The sequence below is a fragment of the Talpa occidentalis genome, unplaced genomic scaffold, assembly GCF_014898055.3.
Source record: "Talpa occidentalis isolate TD23 unplaced genomic scaffold, MPIMG_talOcc4v2.1 talOcc4.4, whole genome shotgun sequence".
Classification (NCBI taxonomy): Eukaryota; Metazoa; Chordata; class Mammalia; order Eulipotyphla; family Talpidae; genus Talpa; species Talpa occidentalis.
In genome coordinates, this window is record NW_023604295.1 from 43,793,866 (window position 1) to 43,815,074 (window position 21,209).

At 47.2% G+C, this 21,209-nt stretch overlaps 1 protein-coding gene across 6 annotated transcripts in view; it reads left to right on the forward strand.

Annotated features, from left to right (window-relative positions):
• Nucleotides 1-21,209, forward strand: part of MYLK (myosin light chain kinase) — a 232,225-nt gene that overhangs the window by 162,750 nt on the left and 48,266 nt on the right. For all 6 annotated transcript variants that reach the window (XM_054700503.1, XM_037525428.2, XM_037525426.2 and 3 more), the window contains one exon: nucleotides 9,527-9,613. In XM_054700503.1, the coding sequence (XP_054556478.1) occupies nucleotides 9,527-9,613 (87 nt within the window). The remainder of the gene's footprint in view (nucleotides 1-9,526; nucleotides 9,614-21,209) is intronic.

The window sequence follows — 21,209 nt, forward strand, 5'->3', positions numbered from 1 at the left end:
GAGGAAGAGACCTGTGGGAACAGAGGCCTGCCTGCAAGGCCGTGTGCAGTCTCCCCATGAGGAAGGGGCGGCCCCAGGCTGGAAGGAATTGGATTTGTCCTCCAGAAAGCAGGTGGTATATTTGTGATTCTTTTTTCTCTCTTCTATGTGGAGTTTTAAATTAGAGACTGGGGGCCTCCCCTGGTGGCGCAGTGGTTGAGTGCTGGGCTGCGAGACTGCCCGCAGCCTCTGTAGCGCCGGTTTGTTCCCCGGCCGCCAGCGAGGGTCCAACCAAAAAAAAGAAAAAAAAAGTAGAGACTGGGAAGTAGAACAAACCTCTGATGGTTTAGGCTCTCACCCTCGCTTTGCAGAAAGGAAAGGTGTCCTGCATGAGGCTCCCTGGCCCACGAGGGCCCAGTCAGGTTAGGAACTCCTGGGCCTCACATCCCAGTTCCTTATTATCTCATTACTTGCCTGGAACAGTCTAAAAAGATGGTTTGGGGGAAGCAATTTCTTGCCCTAGAAATGAATGTTTAGTAACTATTACTGACACGTTTGAAACTAGTGCCTAAATAAGGCAACTCAAAGGCTAGCTCTGTTGTTCTGACTAATGAATCTAATCACTCGGGTTCAAAAATCCTAACCTGTTTTACTGCTGTCCCACAAGATCTTTGCCCCCAGTCTAGGGGCAAAGTCTATTTCTTACAGGCCACATTTCACTTCCTAATCACAAAAGCTGATATCTATGAAACTAAATGAAGAATGAAGAAAATGAGAAAAGAAGAGGAAGTTTTAAAAAAAATCTTTTAAAACACATTGGCAACTCAAATCGAATTGTCAGCAGTCGCTGGGAAAGCTGAAATTGTTGTTGATGCGTGTGTCTCCCCAGGGTTCAGTGAATTTGTATTTGCCACGGGAGATCTGAGTGTAAGGGAGCAGATTTGATGGGTCAAAGTGTGTGGTCGGTTCAAAGAGCGTTTGAAACACGTTTTGAGCCTCTGCATAGGTGTGTGTGTATGACCCGGACTGTTGCCAGGTCAGAGCCCAGTCTCCTTCTCTACAGGTGCTACAGGTGAAAAAACAGACCCTAGAAGTCTATTTCTTACAGGCCACATTTGGAACCCATGGTTCCAGCCAAGGAAACCCGCCTGCTAATGAGGCTATCTGATTTTGGGATACCTCTCTTTTTTGAGTCCTATGTACATGGCTAGCTGAAGGCAAGACAGCTGTTCATTCTCCTTATCTGCAAATGTAAGCACCTTTTGGAGAAACAACAAATGGTTTATTTTAATACCAAGCTTTGTTTGGTTTCACTACAGTGTACTTTTTGGGGAACTGATTCTGCAACTTACAGGCCTTTCGCTCATACATTGCTCTCCTTTTAATAGATTGCCTTGCTCTGTCCACTAATCTTGGTGACCATCATTATTTATCTTCAGTTCCATCAAAGGGATCTCTGCAAGTTTTAGCCTCTGGCTGAAAATTGGGAGCAGGGCCTTAGGAGAAGAGCTAGTAAAGGGATCGAGGGAGGCCAGCTGAGATAACAGAACTGACTCTGAGTTTTATTTTGTTTGGTTTAGTTTGGTTTTTTTCAAAGAGAAAAAGGGCAGCCCCATTAACACCCATTCTTTTCCCTGTTGCTATTCTTGGGGATATGCTAGTGTCCTGCATGGGGGCGGGCTTCTTCCCACATTTAACTTTATTAGCTCTAGCTAAACAATAAAGGACTGCAGTTTCCTTTACTACTGCTTGCCCAGTTTTCAGACCTTTTCCCCTCTTGTGCTCCACTTAGCTGGTTGGGTGTCATGTCTTCATTCTGTCCCTGATTCTCTCAGCTCCTCCCTACTCCCTGAGGCAACAGGCCCTAACTTAGAAATTCCAATGGGTCCCTGCTTCCTTGAAATTATCAGCCCAAGTTTGCAGTCTGTGAATTAAACCATTTTTCTGAAAAGAGTGTCTATATTTTTTCATCAAATTCTCAAAAAGGATCATGAATTAAAAATCTATTGAAGAACAATTTGCCCTGAGAAGTCCTCATGACTGAACTTTCAAGCCCAGTCATGTGTGGGTCTTCTAACCTCTCACCATCTACAGCTGCCAACAGCCTCTGGACAGGGTCGAGCCTGTATCCCTCCCAAGGAGAAGTGAGGTCCTTGTTCACTAGAGCTGGAGACCACAGCTGACCCTGATGTCAGGCTGGCTCTCCATGCCACTTAGCAGGGCTGGTCCTGCCTCCTGCCAGTCACTCACTGTCACGCAATTGGTGCCAAGTGCCATTAAGACCATATATCTGTGGCCAACATAATGATAGTTCAAGACCTCATAAACATGGCTCTGGAGCATCGATGGTTCTATATCAGCCACACTATCGTTTCCCTCTTAAAGACAAGGGAGGTAGCCTGTATAAATGCAGCATATATGGCTATTTTAATCATGCTGTTTGGCTCTTTACCCTATGAAAAAGAAAGCTGTCTTATATACTGTCTTGATTCTGGTCTCACCTTCCTTCCATATATAACAGAAGGCAAGAATCACCTTGTGCCACAGAAAGAAGCCTTGAATGGGTGAGGACTAGCCAGAAAACTCACCCTGGAGGAGAAAAGGCTGACCTTCAATGGCTGCTGTGGTCATTTTTAGTTTATCCAATAGCTGGGCAGAGTATCAGTCTCAATGAGAAAACTCATTGTGGATCAACAGCTTTTCAGGTCTCCCAGACAGTAGAAGCAGTGTCACTGATTCTGAAGCCCCTCCCCTCTGAAACCACCCAGCACTGGCATTTACAATGAGTTACCCTGGCCAGACCAGAGTCCAGTCTTATTCCAAAGCCTACACCTTCCCATGGCCAGTGTGGCCTCTGTGCAGTGACTACCACGCAGCATCTACTCTGAATGATTCCTGTCTCCCTTAGAGAATAATGCCAGCCCTTCCTCCTGGGAAGTCCTTCTACATATCTGCTCTGACTGACCCGTTTCCTCTCATTTTGACCTGGTGAGAGTTGAGGAAACAAAGCCCTTCATAGGCCAAAATTCTAACATAAGTTAGTGCATTCACTGACTTGTCCAGTACTTCCTAGACCACCCTTCCCCAGCCTTCCTGGTTGAGGGCATCTGACCTCCCTGCCAGTGAGATCAAGGGCTTGGTGACCATGAGGGCTGAGCATTTGTGTGGTAGGGGGCTATATGCCAATAGGCACCCACGCCATTATTCACTCAACAAACACGTGAGCCCACTCATGCAGGCCCTGCATCAGGGGCTGAGGTTGAAAGCTGTGAATAAAACAGAAGTTCTTGCTGTCAGGGACTTTACATTCTAGTGAGGGAGAGGTACACAGATAAGCAGATAAGAACACAGATAAGCAGATACAGGATATAACCCCAGGTGAGGTCATGTGCCATGATGAAAGGGTAATAGGGGAAGGAATGCCGTGGTTGGAGAAGGTGGATGTGAGACTTCTCTGAGGAAGTAACATCTGAACAGAAACCTGAGGGAATTGAGAAAGAGCCCTGGGAATAAGAAGGAGGAGGCAATGGTGAGAGCACAGCCTGAGCTGGCACTGTGCCTGTACCACTCCCTGAGTGCCAGAGTGGCGGAGCTGTGAGCAAGGGGCAGAGTGGCAGGAAGTGAGGCTAGGGAGGGCCAGCGAGAGGATCTGCCAGGCTGTGTACGCTGAAGAGGACACTGGACTTAATTCTGAGTGTGGTGGGACAACGCTGGACATTGTAATGAGTCGCTCGGGAGGCTGTGTGGCAACCAGACCCAGGAGAGGTAAAAGGAGGAGCAGGAGATGGGAGGTGACTGCCCGGGCAGGATATGATGCAGCTTGGACTCTTGGAAGTGGTGGGAAATGAGCAGATTCAGAATCTCTTTTGATGGTAGAGTTGATGGAATCGGTTGATGTACTGGAAATGGAGGGAGAAAGGGAAGGCAAAGGTGGCTCTTCATTTTCATGGGGAAGCACAGATCAACGGTGGTACTGCCTACTGAGACCAAAATGCAGTTTCCAGCATGCAAAGTCGAGCTGCCTGTCAACCATTCGGTGGGCATAGCACAGAGGTAGGCGTTTAAGTGATTCTGGAGTCAAGGGAAGTCTGGGTTGGAAGGATACAGGAACCCATACACATATGCGGCCATTTGATGCCCTGGGATTAAATGAAGTGGATGTGGCTGGAGAAGGGGAGGAGGCAGTGTAACAGTGAGAATAGAGTGGGGCAGAGGCTTGCAAAGGAGTCTGGGAAGGTATGACCTCTGCGAGACAGGAAGAAATCCAGGAGAGAGGAGTGCCTCAGAAGCCCAGGGGTGATCATACGGATAAGAAAGGAATGATGGAAATCCATGTGTAGATGCTGTTGCCAAGGAGAGTAAGGAGGAGACTGTGCACTGGCCATTGGGTTTGGTATCGTGGGGGTTATTGGTGACCTGACAAAGGAGTTGTAAGGGTTATAGAAAAAAACTAATTTGAGGTGTACAGAGACTGAGTTGCCTGTTGAAGGTCAGCAGCTAAAAACAGCTGGGTGAGAAATTAGAACTTAAACCCAAACCTTAGCTTTCCATACCTGCAGTCACACCACCATGGCCATTTCTCATTGTGGCTAAACTGACTTCAGTCCACCCCTTGGTGGACTTGGTACTGCCAACAAGAGTCTGCTCCCACTTTCATATTTGTTTTTCATATTGTCCCGGGCAGTTAATGTGTAATCATTTGAACTAAATAAAATTGCTGTTTTCATAGGCCCAAAACACTTGAATGTTGGCAAATGGTACAGCTCTCTAAAAATACACAGAGAGAGCTTTTCACCTCATGCTAGCCAGATGAAGCACCTGCTAAATGCCAACTATTACTTTACTTCATTCCATCCTCTGTTGGGGTGGTGTTATTTTCCTAGTGAAGATGGTCAGCCTCAGAAAGTTCAGGAACGTGTGCAAGAACTCACAGTCAACAAACAGCAGAACCAGAAAGGAGTTGTTTCCTGACCAGAATTCGCTCCCTCCCCATTCTGCCAGCATGCTACTTGCTCTCAGGCAGAGAAGCCTGTACCTCTGCCCTGCCCCCTCATGGGACTCCTGGAAGTGCAGACCTGCTCCCAGAAGCCTGCTCCCCCTGCCTGAGGTTAGAGCTCAAGGAATCAACTTGTTGGTAGAGACAGAAGAGAAAAATGCTGCCTAGAGGACTGAGTCCAGAGCTAACCCAGGAGTGGAAGGGGTGAAGCATTGTCCATATAAGGACGCATTTTCCTCTCTATGGAGAGGCCCCCTCATCCCCACATCTCCATCTTCCTCCCCCATGTTTCTTTGGGGGCACAACCAGGCCAGCAAAGGATGCAAGCCCTGGGGCCCAGACTTAGAAATGGAGTTCAGTTTCATCACAAGCAGTTTAAAATAGACAGCAAATACTAGCTGGCCTTAAGCTTTTATTACTATTATTTTTATCCCCTGGGCAGCCATGTGAGCACAAGCCTGGTTCTGATTAAGCACAGGGTCCTTCCAGTCCACTCCTTGCTGCGGTTCTCACGGAGGTTTAGTGGCTCAGCACCCTGGGCACCCCACAGTGCATGAGCAGCCCCAAAGAGGGGGTGGGTAGGAGGGCTTGTTTCCACCCCTGTGGGACTCCAAGACTGGAGGTATGCCTGCTTTGAAAGGGAAACGTGAGGCCCTTTCCTCATGGCCAGATGGAAAGATAAGGAACATGGAACTTCTAAAAACAAGCCTGAAGGCACATCATAGGGTAGTGTACTCACACGTCAGGGTAAAGCCAGCACCCAAAACTGAAGAGGGATGTAGAGGCAGGAAGCATGTGGATAGGGGCCTGTTGGGGGCCTTTCTGAAAGTGAAGACTTACGAAGCCGACTCAGAAGAAGGCAAGGCAATGTGTGAACAGGAAGAATGTATTGGTAGGTAAATGATCATTTTTCTGCTCTCCTGGGCACTAGGGCCTGCATTTTCTCCTTTGAGCCCCCTAAGACTGTGAGGTAGAGAAATCATTGTCATCTTCTTTGGACAGACGTGCAGCGGAGACACAGGCAGTTTAAATTTTTGCCTATGATCCCAAGATTTTTGATAACAAAACCAAAACTAGAACCTCCTCTCTCGGGCTTTAATCTAATGATGCTTGGCAGCAAGGCACAGCCAGCCCCATGAGAAGAGAAGGAATCTCAGTCCCTATATCCCGCCTTTCAGAAGCCCCGGAAACTTGGCCTCCTCATCCTTGGCTGGCTTATGCCTCAATTCATCCATCAGTTAAAAAACCCAACAAACAAAAAACCCTGACCCTTCTTTGTTTCCCTGTTCCTCTGATGCTCTGGAACTCACCAGGAGAAAGACAGCAAGGACAGTGCTGAAGCCAAGGAAGTCAGCACTACCTGTACACGCTCTGCCCTCTCCTTCTCTTCTTTAAAAAGAAAGAAAACAAATCCTGGGTAATTTAAATCGTCATTGGTATTTGTCAGAAGTGCTGGTCTTGAAGGAGGGGGAAAAGGCAGGGCCCAGGACAAGAGAATCGTAGACTTACCCGGCCCTCCTGGTGTATGGTTCCCTGGTCCCCAAATATGGAGGAAAATCACTAACAGGTTTTCTTGTCTCTTGGAATAACCCATGAAACCCTCTCTGTGCCCCCACTCTCACCATCCCCCCACACACAGACTCAACAGAGAGAGAGCACGAGCACCTGAGCAAGGAACCTAGGCATTTTCAACTTGCCAACACCTGTGGAGCTTCTGCATCATCTTGACACCCAGTCCCCAGGCCAGACCGATTAAACAGGATGGTAGGGAGGCGTGTCAAAGCTCTCTAGGTATAGGTGTGCTAATGTGCAGCCAAAGTTGAGAATCAGAAGTTGACAAATTTGTTCTGCGGATTTTTCTATAGCTGAGAATGACCACCATGGCTGGGGGAGAAAAGGAAGTCATCCTTTCCCCCAGGGCTTTCTGCCCCTCTATCCAAGTGCACTTGATGTGTGGGCAACCCCTGCAGGAGACGGGACATGGGCTCTGGATGGTGGGGTCCCTGACTCACCATAGGAGGCTCCTTTGCTCTTATGGAAGATGGCGGGCAACGCCCAGTGGGAGATGGCGGCAGGGCCAGGGGCTGGGTTGTCAAGTGCTGCCTAAAAGGATTTCCTCCAGCTTTGTTCGCTTATGCCCATCCCCTGCTTATGCCCATTCCTACTGTGTGGAAGTTGTATTTAAGGACTACAAGGAATCACCCCTATAGTTATATGTGTACAGCTTCTGGCTGTCTTTGGAGGGTCTTGCCCCCTACCACTCTGGAGGCCTGTGTGCCTAGGAGCTGCTGGTAAGCCTGGACAATGCCCACCCAGCCCTCACCCCGGACCACCCAAATAATGGGTTTTAGGTGAGAAGGAGGCCTGACAGGTGAGGGGGGCGGGCATTTATACAGGTAGATCTACATTCTGGAGTGGGATAAGGACCCAAATACCATCTAGAAGGAGAAATGCATCCAGATAGGGGTGTTAAGGATGCATGTATGTAAGGGCCGGACTGGGCACAGGTGCAGGTTTTCTGATCCCATGCAGACCGGGTAAAGGAGGAGTCAGAGTCCTCAGTGGATTTGCAGGTCTTTTATTGGGGTTCACCAGGCATATGGCAGGCAGGGGTGCTGGCTGGGGGGCTGGGAGGCTGGCAGGCCTCCCAGCCCCCAGCAAGTCTTTACTCTATCTGGGCTCTCTGGCGTTCTCTGCTTCTGCGTCGGCTTCTCCTTCAGGTTCTGCTGCTGCTGGCTGGGGCTGCTGGCATCACCCCGTGACGCCGCCCTTAAAAGCACAGTCTTAGGTCAGCTGAATCCCATCTACCTATGCCCACACCCTATTCCAGGTGCCCGCCATCAGGCATGCATTCAGGACAAGGATCCATCATCTATCCTGATGGCGGAAGGGCAGAAAAGCCTGATATTTTCTTTACCCTATAATGTACTAGGGCAGTGTACATCCCAGCTCCTAGTTCTCTGTTCCCCACACCCACCCCCAAAGCCCTAGGAGCTCAGTCTGAGAGAGAACAGGGTGTTAGTAGGCAGGACTGCCCCATCCTGGAGGTGGGCACAGTGAGCAGGCCCTTCCTCCCCAGCCAAGCCACAGGAATGTGGCCAAAGCCTCTGCTGGAAAGTCCCACCCGCTCCTTCCTCCCTCTGAGCTTCCTCTCTTCAGGAGCAGGAAAAGAATGGACAGGAAGAGGGCTCTGAGGGGAGCCTTCCTCCCAGCACCGTCCCTGAAGAGTGTTCCTTGTGGGCAAAATGCTGGAGCGTAGTGATAGCCGCTCAGCCAGTTGCTTCTCGCTGTAGCCCTGGGCGGTGTGGCTTCCCCAAAGCTTCCTAAGTCTCATTCAGGGCTAGTGAGGTCCTTTCCACCCACCCTGGCCCAGAACCCTCTGACCCTGTATCCCCAACAAGGGGGCTCTCCCTGGCATTATCCACATTCTGCATTAACTCCCGTGGGAGAAGGAGAGTGGGCGAGAGGCCCGAGGTGTTGTACTGTCCCCACTCAGTGTTTCACGTCTGCCCAGAAGGTTCACTGGATTTGCTTGGAGAGGGAGAACAAAAGCCCCCAGGATGGGTCCAAGACTGAGTCTGGGCATGCTGGCCTTCATTCTGCCTGGAGGTCAGATGGTCTGATTGTCCCTACCCGCATGTAGAAGGAAGTCAGAGAAAGCAGAGGTGCAAACCCCTCCAGACCATGAGACCAGGGGCAGGACCCTCTCTCTGCCTTCCTCTGTATGAGAGGTCTCTGCACAGAGCAGACTTTGAAAACCAGAACCTTGATGGTAAGAGATGGGGGAGAGGGGAGCAGAGCAGGTGTGATTCCTGAGGCATGTCGGCTGCAGAGGGGGAGCCTGCCCATCCATGCTGCCAGGGCAGCAGTGCTCTCTCCACCTGATTTTTTTTTTTTTTGCAATGTATTCTTTAATAAATAAAGTAAAAAAAACAAACAAAAAACCCAGAGCTAGAGATGTTGATACCATTACACAGGAAAATCCACATCATAAACAAAATATCTAGTCTCTCTTCTCTTTCTTTCTTTTTTTTTTTTTAGATTTATTTATTTATTTATACAAGCACTGGGTACAGTCAGAAGCGCGGGAGGGTGAGCGAATTCACCAGAGCCAGAGCAGGGAGCAGAGCAGGCAGAAGGACCGAAGTACACTGCTGAGGGGAGCAGCGGGCGGCAGGAGAGGTCTGCGCGCCATGTGGGACCCTCCTCCGGTGGCCGGGGAGCAGCCGGGGATCGAACCTGCACCGCAGAGGCTGCGGGCAGCTTCGCAACCCGGTGCTCAACTAATTTGCACATTCCTATTGCAATCATACCCTTCAAATTCTACTTTAATTTCTTCTTCAGAAACATACAAAGACCTCAGAATATTCTTCCCGTTGGTGCTCTCATGTAGAAAGGTGACCCGACTGCAGGTGCCGTCTATTCAGTGAGCCCTAGGGGCCCTTGGAGTGAAACAGGGAGAGGGGGGCTATAATTTTGAGGTGGGATTTTTATTGCTCATTTCCTTGGGCAGCTGCCAACTAATGTTTACTGTTGCCTGTTTTGTTCCAGACGCTCCTGCCAGTGAGAATGCCAAGGGCCCAGAGATGAAAGCCCGGAGACCCAAGAGTTCTCTTCCTCCTGTGCTAGGAACAGAGAGTAAGTATGTGCCCAGCTTTCCTGGGCAAAGTGAGGTGAGATAAGCCCAGGAATGAGGGCTGGCAGCAGAGTCCTTTGGATCCTTACCTGAGCTCCTCAACATCTGGCCCCTGCACATACCCCAGAATGACCCCAGAACTCTGGTGAGGAGCCAGTGGGGTCTCCACACCCCCTAGCTCCTTCCCCCAGCACCCAGTGGTGCTGCACATCTTGTTTGTCCTCCTTTACACATCCACCTTTCACTCACCTTTCTACTTCTCACCCATGTGAGCTTCTCCTGGTCTCTTCCAATTGAATCCATCCAGCTGGGTAGCACAGCTGTGGTATAAATGGCCAGGGGGGAAAGGAGTTTCTCCTGTAACTCTGGATCCATAGCTCCCTCCTTTTGATCTTGGCTCTCCCCAAGGCCCACTTCTCTATCAGACTCAGTGCCGAGGGCCCACAGGGCTTTTATAGGCCCACAAAGATTTTTTAATATCTTATATAATTGGAAGGAAAAAAATCTTAAACGAAAGAAAATGCCTTAATCCACATTGATATACTCATTTTATACCAATGCAGCTGTGAAATATAATTTGTGTGTGTGTTTGTGTGTGTGTATGTATGCATACACACACATCTATATTTTAATAGAGGAAGGGCCTAGAGCTCACAAAATTCATAACACAACCCTGGCTTCTGGTGATTATTGATCTAATTTTGTTAGAAATCTCAAATTTTAACAGAGGGTGTGGAGTTGCTTGACTATTTCCAAAACACTCTAATGCTTTTTTTTTTTTTTTTTTTTTTTTGAAAAGGCAGGGCAAGCTTAGAATTATCCATACTAATAGAGGAAATAGATTGAGGCTGTTTCAAACACTGCTTCTGTTTTTCCGTTACAAAGCAGTGTTCTATGACTTAGTTTTATTTTCTTCTCTACTTCTCAAAGAAACATATTTACCTTCCAAATGATGAGCTTGGATTCCTTGCACATATAGCAGCCAGGCCACTGGGGCATGCTCAGCCTTCAGTATGTCAGGCAACTGGAATTATAATTTCTCATGGATATTTAACCAAAATGGTGAGCTTCAGCTTAGCAAGAGTAGACATTTGATAAGTTGTTGGAAGTACAAAAGTAATTTTAAGAAAAACCTAGTAAGGGTGAGTTAATTATTTTAGTTTCCAAAAGGATTTCTTGGGCTCATGTTCTGTTGGTTATGGAAAAACGTGAGCAGAAGAGATGTGGGATCTTGGAAGCTTAATGGCGAATTGGGGACTGACGTCATGGTTGGCCTCTCCTAGGGCAGAGGCAGGAGTTATTGGTGTTTGAACGCTGTGGTCGGCAGCCTCCTGACCTCAGCTCTGGCACATCCATTCCAGTGAGATCCCGAGATCCCGAGGGCAGTGAGGTGGGGCGGAGGAGAACTGAGGAGGAGGAAAACAAGCCGGAGACAATGAGCAGATGTGGGAGCCGGGCTCTCTGCCTTGGAGAAGCAAGGCTGTGGACCCCAAATCAAGTTGTGCCAGCTGTAGAGCAGGACCCCTTAACCCCAGCTGAACGTTAGATTCACCTGGCGCCCAGGCTGATTAAATCAGAAGGTCTGGGAGTGGGAGCCAGTCTTCAGTATTTGTTTAAACTCCCAGGCCATTCCAGTGTGCGGTTGTTGGATGGGTGGGTCAGGTTGCAAACCAGCTGTTCCCGAGGGGAGCCTGGTGCCCCTGCATTATTAGTTTTGGGAAACAGGAGGAGGTCTTTGCCCTGTCAAGTGTTGCACTGCCTCTGGACTCTCATTCCAGGTCCCCTGAGTATCCCTATCACCCTCTTATTCTTTAGGAAGGAAGCAAGATGTTCTGCAGCGTGGAGGCGGAAAGCCAGGGTTCCTAAGTCTCAAGAGGGATCAGGGAATGGGGTCAGCGGTACTGCCTAGGGGTGGAGCAGGACCGGCAAAAAGTACTTTATCACCTTAGCAAACAAGCACATTCGCAACGGGATTAACTCAAGCAGATGCTGTCTGCAGAAGGAGAATTTCACTCTGTGTAGAGAGCCTTTGGCTTGTACTTACAGACAGTTGTCTTATCTCCAAAGGAATGCAAGTGTGTGTCTCCATGTACACTGATGACCACTGAGACTCCCATGCCCAGACCCCATCACCCCAGCCTGCTACCCTTCCTCCAGAGCACTGAGACATTCACCAGGTGGTTCCAGTTGCCCCTCCACCTGCTTACATGGATGTCCTTCAGAAACCTGCAGCGTTCCCTGGGAACCCCCAGGTCATCCCGGAGCTGCCTTTCCAGGAGGCGCCTTAGATAGGAAATGAAGAGGGTGTCTTTTAGGTCTGCATCGCTTGGTTCTTTTATCTCTTTTGGAGCTAATTTATATCTTTACTAATTATATAAGTTAAACATGCATGCATCCTTTTAAAAACATTTTAAACAGCATAGAAATGTACCTCATACAACTTGAAAGCCTTCTTTCATCTACACCCAGTTCCTCCCAGTTCTTCAAATATATTCACAATTACTTTTTTTCTGTGCATTTACATGTACATATACAAATATATCCTGCAGTCTATACACCTCTGCACCTTGCCCTTTCTCTTAGCATTGCTGCCTAGACCCCTCTGATTCCATGAGAAATCCCAGAGACCCATGTCCTGAGGGGTCTGGCTATGAATGTATATTCATTTTTGTCAAAAGTACCAGGAAATCCATCTTTCCTCCAGTGTCCACAAGGAAGCTGAGTGGTTTTTTGTCAAACAGATCAGGGATAGATTCTCTCTGCTGTTCCCCCACCCCCATCCATCTCAGATACTCAGTCCTGTGAGTAGCTGTCAGGTGAAAGTGTGGGCAGCATTTGTCCACAACATGGCCTGAGAATCCCAGAGAGCTGGGTCACTGCTGAGCACTGACAGTGTGAGGGAAAAGCCAGGTTCCCCAACCTAGGGCCACAGTGAGAGAAAACTGACAAAATGCAAGTTAACCTGCCAGAAAGCAACTTATAAGCACAGGAGTGAGAAGGGAGTAGCTTGGGGAGATATGGGGATGATGAGGGAATTCTGGACCAGGTTATGGAGGAGAGAGGAATCTAGTTTGGTCAAAGAGGAAGATGGTATTGTGGGTGGAGTGGAGGGAGAAAATGCAGACCCTTGAAATATTGTGAGGGCCCCCAACTCGGGGCACCATCCACTCATCATACAAAACAAGTTTATTGCACACCTCTGTAGCTGTCATCATTTTAATCGTTCAATCTGTGTCACTTCAGGCAAGTCTCACTCAGCTGAGCTACAAATACTTGCTCCCATTTTACAGGTGAGCAAAATTGAGCCTTAGAGAACACATTGTCCTGCCCAAGGTCTCCCAAATGGTAAGATGTGGAGCTGTGAGGGCAACCCTGAGCTGCAGTCCTGTCACGCTGTGTCTTGCCACAGTCCTAGGTCCTTACTTTGTGCGGTCCACAGAAGCCTGGACAGTGCTGCCCACTAGGGGTGTGGAGGTCTAGTGTCCTGGAGCTAGGGGGAGAGGGAAGGTGATACTAGACATGGTTTCCTGGGACTTGGGATTGTCTGGGTATTTCCTGCCTACCTCTTAATAGGAATTCTTTTTATAGCTTTATCATTTCAAATTTGTAGGAGAGTTGTAAGAATAATACAAAATGCTGTGTATACCATTAGATTCACCAATTCTTTACATTTTTCAATTTTTTACATTGCTCCATTGATCTATCATTCTCTATGTTTATATTCATATATACATTCACCATTTATCATATAATCTCATATATTTATTTTTTTCCCACCATACATCATGTATATATGCACTATAAATTTATTCATATGTATTCACCATCATCGTGTGTTCTCATGTTTTTTATCATGTTATACATCATATAGATATAATACATACTATGTACACGTTCACGTATATAGTCACCATTCATATTCAGACATAGATATCCCATTTATGAATGAATTAGAGACTGCATTATATATCGCCAAAAAAGAGCCACATTATTTAAATCAGGATGTTTAACATTTAATTAATACTGCTATCTAATCTGGTCTATTTTCAATTGTCCCAGTATCCTTTATAATTGCTTTCCCCTATCTAATGGGAATGTAAAGTTAGAACTGCAGAGCATTTCATCCAGGACTCCTCCACTTGAGCTGAGGGGCTTTGGGGGTGCAGCAATGCCCTCTGGGATCTCTGTATGCCATTTGCTGTACTAGGTTCTGGGGCAGTGCTCAGGCACTCAGCATAGTAGACAGCCACAGGACAAGAGCAGGGACAAAAGCCTTCCTTCTGCCACTCATTGAACATGTGGCCTTGTCAAGTCCCTTCATCCCTCTGAAACTTATTTTCTGTGACTGACCCCAGGCCTTTTCCAGTTCCAGCATCAGCATCAGGCCATTTAATGGGATGCTTGCTTGCTTTCTCTCTCTCTTTTTTTTTTTTTTTTTTTTTTTTTTTGAGTGATGCAGTTCGGTGAGCTTGGCGACACGCCTCCTGTCACCTGATGTGTGAAGCATGGAAGCCAGCATGCCTCAAGTACAAAGCAGCAGAAACATCCCAAGGAAGAGGAGACCTCCTCCTTAGGCCCAGTTTTAGAATATTCCAGTTGGAGAAGATCTAGATGAGATTTTGTGTGAGGGAAGAATTGATGGAGCTTAAGGAATAGTCTTAGAAAATACAGCTGAAGTAATGCCAGCATGATCACAGATTCTGGGACCCCTCCCATCAGTCTGAAGAGCTGATGACCTTTTGGATGAGAGATAGCTGAGTACCCATAGGTTGTGCTTGCAACTCAAGGACAGGACTAGGGCCTAGCCATCTCTGAAACTTTAGTGCCTGGCCCAAACTAAGGTAATAATAAGTACCTGACTTCTTAAATCAGTTCACTAGTTCCCTTGTGTCACAGGCCTGTGCATCCTTTATACTTCTGGTGTTTGGGGATGAAATGCCCCTTTGTAGTCTATGCCTCACCTTGGCCTAAGCTTCCTCTCTGACAACTGGCCACTGTTGCTTCAGTCAACAGAATGATGAAGTTTAGATATTTTTTCTTTGGCCTTTGAAACCAAAAGTCATGTCAACTTGAAGGTATCTTCAGATGTCACAAGCAGTGTTGAATTTCCTGAAAAATTTCTCCAAGATCAAATTTTTCTTTTAAATATTCTCTCCAGGTCATAGAAAATGTTAAAAACTGGTAGGATTCCAAGGGCTCAAAAGAAATGCTGAAGCAGTTGAGATTTGGCCTCAAGACTTGACCGTGAGAGATGAGCACAGGTCCCTGGGAGAGAAGTCAGGGTATTTCCATAAATGTCTTGAAAGCCAGCACCCACCCCCAAAATGCCTAAGCCCAGCCTGCAGCCTCCCCATGCGTGTCACACTTTGACTTCGAACCCTCGGCTGCTACTTCCAGCTTCTTGCCCAGCTCCCCCAGTGTCTCCCAACAGCCAGTTAAATGACAGGCTGGGTTCCCCCTCCAAGGGAGACCTGCAGGGCCCCACTAAGCAATGCAGGCACTGCTGTCCAGCCACGCTGGGCTGTTTCTTTCACCATTCTGACGTTCTGTGTCCTGGGGAATTGGGGATGGGTGTTTGCAGTAACAAGGGGAGTAGTGTGCCTCTGGAATCTTCTGTGACAGCCTTTGCTGATGGGGTGTGTGTAGAGATTGTATCCAGAGATGTTAGTAGTGGGAAAAAGACTGATATTTCTCCAAAATCTGCAATGGTCCTAATCTGTCATAGCCCTGAGGGGTAGGGCTCACTCCACACTTAACCCAATCCCAGTCCCTTTCAGGAACCTTTGGCAAAAGTTAACACTGATTTTGGGAATTGTGAAGAGTTTGATGTCTATTTTTAGTTAACTACCTAAAAAGGGAAATGTCCCCAGAGAGGCAGAGATCCAGGGCCTCTTCTACCCAAGGCTATTCATGCTACCTCTCGAATATTCTTTGCTTTCCATTATCGCAAACCCTTTTGACTCTGTGAGACCTGCCTTCAAGCTCTGTAAATATCTCCCAAATGTTTGCTCTTGTCTCTGCTCAAATTAGCATAATTTAAGGTATTCGGGAGAGAGCAATTTGGAAACTTCTGTGGATGGTGACCTCTTCCTTTTCTGAGCAGAAGGCAGATTCACAAAGGTTAGGGCTTAGGAAGGCTGGGATAGAAGCAAAAAATGGATTTTTCAGGCCAGTAGAAGGCTGGTCTCCCAGCCCTACCCTAGCTTTCCCAGGAAGCTTCCAAGAAGCAGGGATTTTAATCATGAGGCTTCTCTTCTCCCAGCCTCAGTTTCCTGTGTAGAGTGGAAGGCTCAGCATCTGGCAGCTTTATTCTAGATTGTGACAGAACAAGAGGCTTCTCATTTTCATGAGAAATTACACCAGAATTCAAGACCCAGGGCTTTATTTCTAGCATTAGAACCCAGGGGTTGGGTGAAGTATTCTTGGGAATTCTCAGGTTAACAGAGACCCTCAAGGGTTTCAGTCATTCCTTTAATAACTATTTTTTAAGCATATGTCAGGTACTGTGCTAGACACTAGAGATACAAAAAGTGAACAAGGACCCTGTTCCTGTCCCCAGGAAGTTTGCTGTGGTTTATGCATGTTGGGAGGGGCATGTTTCTGCAGTTGCAACATCTTGTGATGAGTCTTGAGATAGAACCACCTCAGAAGCGTGTGGAACCCAGACAGGCAGGAGTGATGCGTAAGCTGAGACCTGCCTGTAGAATCTGTAAGAATCAAAGGGTTGGAATCTAGGGCAGAGTCACCCAGAAGGTGATACAAGAACCACCAGCAGCGGCAGCAGCATTCCTTGGAAAGCCAGGAATCTATGTTTTTAGCAATCCCTGGAAGTCATAAGCATACTCAATTTTGAAAACCACCGATATTGAGCATTGGGAGCATGGGTGAGGGTATCCCCAAAAGGAACAGTAAGAAAGAAGGCTGGAGATGAAAGCTGGGAACACATCTCAAGGACCCTTGTGAGATGAGCTTGACTCCATCCTAAGTGGCAGTGTGTAGCCACTGAGAATGTCTACAGTGGAGTGACAGCAGATTTGCATTTGAGAAAGATCATTTTGGCCACAGTGAGGGCTGTATTAGGGTGGGGTTGGGGGACCAGTGACCTAGAGGTAGTACAGTTTGCACTAAAATGGCAATGGTGGGGATGTGTGTGCTGGCAAGCTTTGGAGGTATTTAGTTGATGGAATTGACAGACTTTAATGATCGAACAAGAGTAGGGAGAGGACCTTCAGAGAAACAGGGACAAGAGCAGTTTGGGGAGAAGATCCTGGGTTTGGTTTTGGACATGTTGGGCTTAAAGTTTGTGGCAGGGGAGCTGATGATCAAGCAGTGGGATGTATAGGGGGCTCGGGAGAGAGGTCTGGACTCCAGGGAAACTGAGGGCAGCAGAGAGAGGGATAAAAAGGAACTCAAAGAGCAGTTTGGGGACTTTGAGAGCTTGGGGGGCAGTGCTGTGTCAGGAGTGTGCTGCCTGAGGCTGGCTGTCTAAGGGAGGTGACTGAGTTTCTCCTCAGAGGGACAGACCAGTGGCAGGTTACGTCACAGGAGCTTTGCCCCCTTGCCTGACCTTGTGGTTGGTAACTATCATGGGATTTGCAAAGATGGCTAGATTTCATTTTTCTTTGGGGTACTGGAATTTGGGTGAATTGGGGGTACTGGAGAAGGTGATGAGAGTCAAAGAGCAGACAGGATAATAAGTAACAAGGCTGGGGCCTCCCCTGGTGGCGCAGGTGGTTGAGCGCAGCGCTGTGAAGCTGTCTGCAGCCTCTGCAGCACCGGTTCCATCCCGGCCAAGGGTCCCACATGGCGTGGCAGACCTTTCCTGTCTCGCCCGCTGCTCCCCTCAGCAGTGTATTTCGTCAGTCTGCCTGTTCTGTTCCCTGCTCTGTCTCTGGTGAATCCTCTCACCCTCCCATGCATCTGGCCTGTACCCTGGTTCTTGTATGAATAAATAAATATTTAAAAAAAAAAGTTACAAGGCTGATTCCAGGAGAGAGAAAGCAGGTTAGAGACAATGAAAGTGTTGCCTCTACTAAGGGCTTGAATTGGCAGAAGGAGCTCGAGGTGCAGCCTGCCAGACCCCATCTAGGTGCAAGACACAGCTGAGAACAGTGCAGCTTACTAAAAAGGGGAAGTACAAAGAAGTCTTCTGGGGATAGTAGTTGAGCGAGGGGCTGGTATTAGGGCATGTATTATAATGTATACTTTCTTTACAATGTAGCTTAATTCTTTACAGCAAATTTTATTAATTTCTCCCATTTTTTTTGTACTTTAAATTATGCAGCTTAAGGAGTGAAAGGCAGTTTTTTTTTTTTGTTTTTTTTTTTGGTCATTGGGCCATTTTAATCAATGGGCCTTTTCTTTTAGCAGTTTTAGGTTTACCAAAAATATTAAGGGAAATGTACAGATTTCCTTATGCCCCTGCACACACCCCTGATTCCCCTAGTTACATTTTTTTTACTTTACTTTTTTAAGTTTCATTTACAAAATAAACTATAGTCAAGTCCAGCTGCTCTCCCTGTGTAATCCACTTTATCCTTTCTACACTCCTAAGAAATCTTCTTATTTTTATACTTATTTTAGAATTTTTTAATCTTTTTCCCCCACCACCATCCCTTATGTTCCCTTGTCCCTTTTCCTCCCCCTCCCTCTTAACCTCAGAGCTCTCAGGATGTCTGTTGGTGTCCACTGGCTTCTTAAAGTGTTTGACCTTAACAAATTGTATGGAAATATCCAGTGTTTGCTGTTATTGTTCTTAATTTGCCGCACATAATTCTCTCAGACCCCCTCCATTTTGTTGGAAATGTCTGCCTTTCACCATTTCTTCTGGCAGCATCATACTTCATGGTGTGTAGATCCCACATCCTCTTGAGCTAATGGTCCATCAATGAGCATGTAGGCTGCTTCTGTGCCCTGACGATCATCAATAATGCTGCTGTGAACATTGTGGAGCATGTAGGTTATTGGGGGATGGTTTCATATTCTTTGGCTATAGGGACAGGGCAGTGTTTGAAACCAAGTCCAGCTCCAGAACCTGTGCCCACTACATTTCTGGAAAGAGACAAAACCTGTTTATGGGGGTGGAGCAGATACCAGCTAGAATAAGGAGGCAACAAGAAGACAGAGTTACAGGCTGGCCACATCCAGCAAGTCACCTGAATTTTAGGCAAATCCATCCCCTTGGTCATGCGATGGAAACAATGTGAGGTGCTCTGCTTGTTTAGTTGAGGGAAGAACCAAGTGAGAACAAGAATGATGAGGCTGTGGGTTATGAGAAACTGGGCTTGGGCATCAGGTGACTGTTTTCCCCTGTAAGCCCAGAACACAGCAGATGGTCATATGAAATATGTATAGAAGAGACTATGAAACACTGTTAACATTTAGAATGGCTTTTACTTGTAGAAACCAAACCAGTTTCAAATGCTAACTGATTCAAACAGCAGAGGCTTCAAATTTATAGAACAAATAGAAAACTTTGGTCTTTGTGTGTTTAACTGTAACACAGAAAGATTGATATTAGTTTGGGCTCTACATCTAACCACATAGGTTTGCCTAAGCTGCCAAGAATAGTGTAGGGCAGGATTTGGCGTCACTGGATTTTATGCAGTGCCTCTGCCGTCTCCTATTAACTCTTCATCCACCATCCCCCGGGGGCTGTCAGCCTCCTTCCTGGCCCCCAGCTCCTATCCACAGCTGCACTAGTTTGCTAGGGCTGCCATAACAAAGTTCCACAGACTGGGTGGTTTAAACAACAGAAATAGATTGTCTACACTTCTGGAGGCTGGAAGTTCAAGACCAAGATGTTGGCAGGTTTGGTGCCTTCTGAGGCCTCTCTCCGTGGCTTTCAGATGGCTGCCTTCTTGCTTTGTCCTCACATGGCCTTTCTTCCATGCATGCACCCCTGGTTGTCTCTTTGTGTGCAAATTTCCTCTTCTTTATAAGGACTTCAGTCAGTTTGGATTAGGGCCCACCAGCACAGCCTCACTTTAATTTAATCACCTCTATAAAGGCCCAATCTCCAAAAATAGTCATATTTGAGGTACTAGGGGCCAGGGCTTCAACATACAAATTTGGGTGGGGGGAGGACACAATTCAACCCATAACAGCCGTCTACTCAGCTCTTCTGAACAGTTAGCTTTTCCTCTCCACAGGAGGTCAGATCCTGGCTGATAGAAGCTTTCCTTTTTCCTATGTGGGCCTCTTCCAGTAGTGCCCTCTATCTTCCCAGTAGCCCTGAATGATGAAGGGCAAGACCCAGTCAGTCACAGGTATTCCTTTCCCCCCGCCGATATTCACTGCGGAGGGGTTTGCCTTTCCCATGCGCTTCCCGTCTAGCACCTTGGAGCTCTCCTTCTCTGCTGAGTCCTGGCCTTCTGCCTTGAAACCTGTACTGTTCTCTCTCACCTTGGAAGAAACCTTAGACCCAACACTTCCTTTTCTGTTACTCTGTATCTCTTTGTCCCCTCACCTCCAGAATTCCTGACAGATTAGTTGACTCCCTATCTATTCCCTTGAGAATCTCCACTGAGTGAGTGCTGCTCCCACAGTCCCGCTGAACCTGCCCTCAAACACTACCTGTCACACCTAAAGCCACATCCCAATACCTGTGCTCCTCCATGCTGGGTTGAAGTGATGGTCCTACTACTAGTTCTTGGGGTCCTTCCACACCTCCTCTCCTTCAAGTGTGTGACTTTCTGTGAACATCACCTGGGATCGGAGCTTAGGCCTTCTCATCTTTTGTTTCATTCTCTTCTCCAAAGAACTGACCCATTCTCAGTTTCCTTCATAACTGTATGTTTTTTAAAAAAGATTTTATTTATTTATTTTTGCATAGAACTGGGGTGCAGGCTGGTGAGAGGATTGACTAGAGATAGCATAGGGAGCGGAACAGGTGGACCTACTGAAATACACTGCTGAGGGGAGCAATGGGTGAGATGGGAGAGGTCTGCTGTGCCATATGTGGGTTAGCTCCCTGGCCGGGAATCAAACTCAGGCCATAGATATGGCCTTCATGGTGGTAGTGCTGAGACTAAACCCTATGCCACCAGGAAGGCCCTATAACAACATGTTTGATTCTGAAATGTTTCACTTCCAATCTCCACCAGCCTCTCTCTAGAATTCTGATCCTGGGCTTCTAGCCTACATGTAGATTAAATTCTTTTATTTAACACATTCACTTGGGCCAAACTCTTCATCTTTCACTACCAAATTTTATATTCCATTGATAGAAGTCCCCTCTTTTATCAAAATCTCTAAGAAATTTTGGTGTCTCATTTTTGTTTAACTCCTAAATTCTTTTAACTTTTTGGTTTTGCATTTGTATTTTTTTCTGTTGTCTTCACCAAGACTGGACCTCATTTACTTCCTCCAAGGGTATGGCAATATTCTCCTCATTGGCTAACTTGTCCCCTACGTTTTGGGAAGACCTGAGCACACCCCCCCACCCACCCCCCGAATCCATTTGGACTGCTGTTTGTTTGAGAACCCACTTTTCATTCAGGACAAACGCCTAATTCTCAAACTTGATATTCTAAACCAGCACTGTTGAATAGACCTTACCATGACGATAGCAGTGTTCTATGTCTGCAATATGGCAGC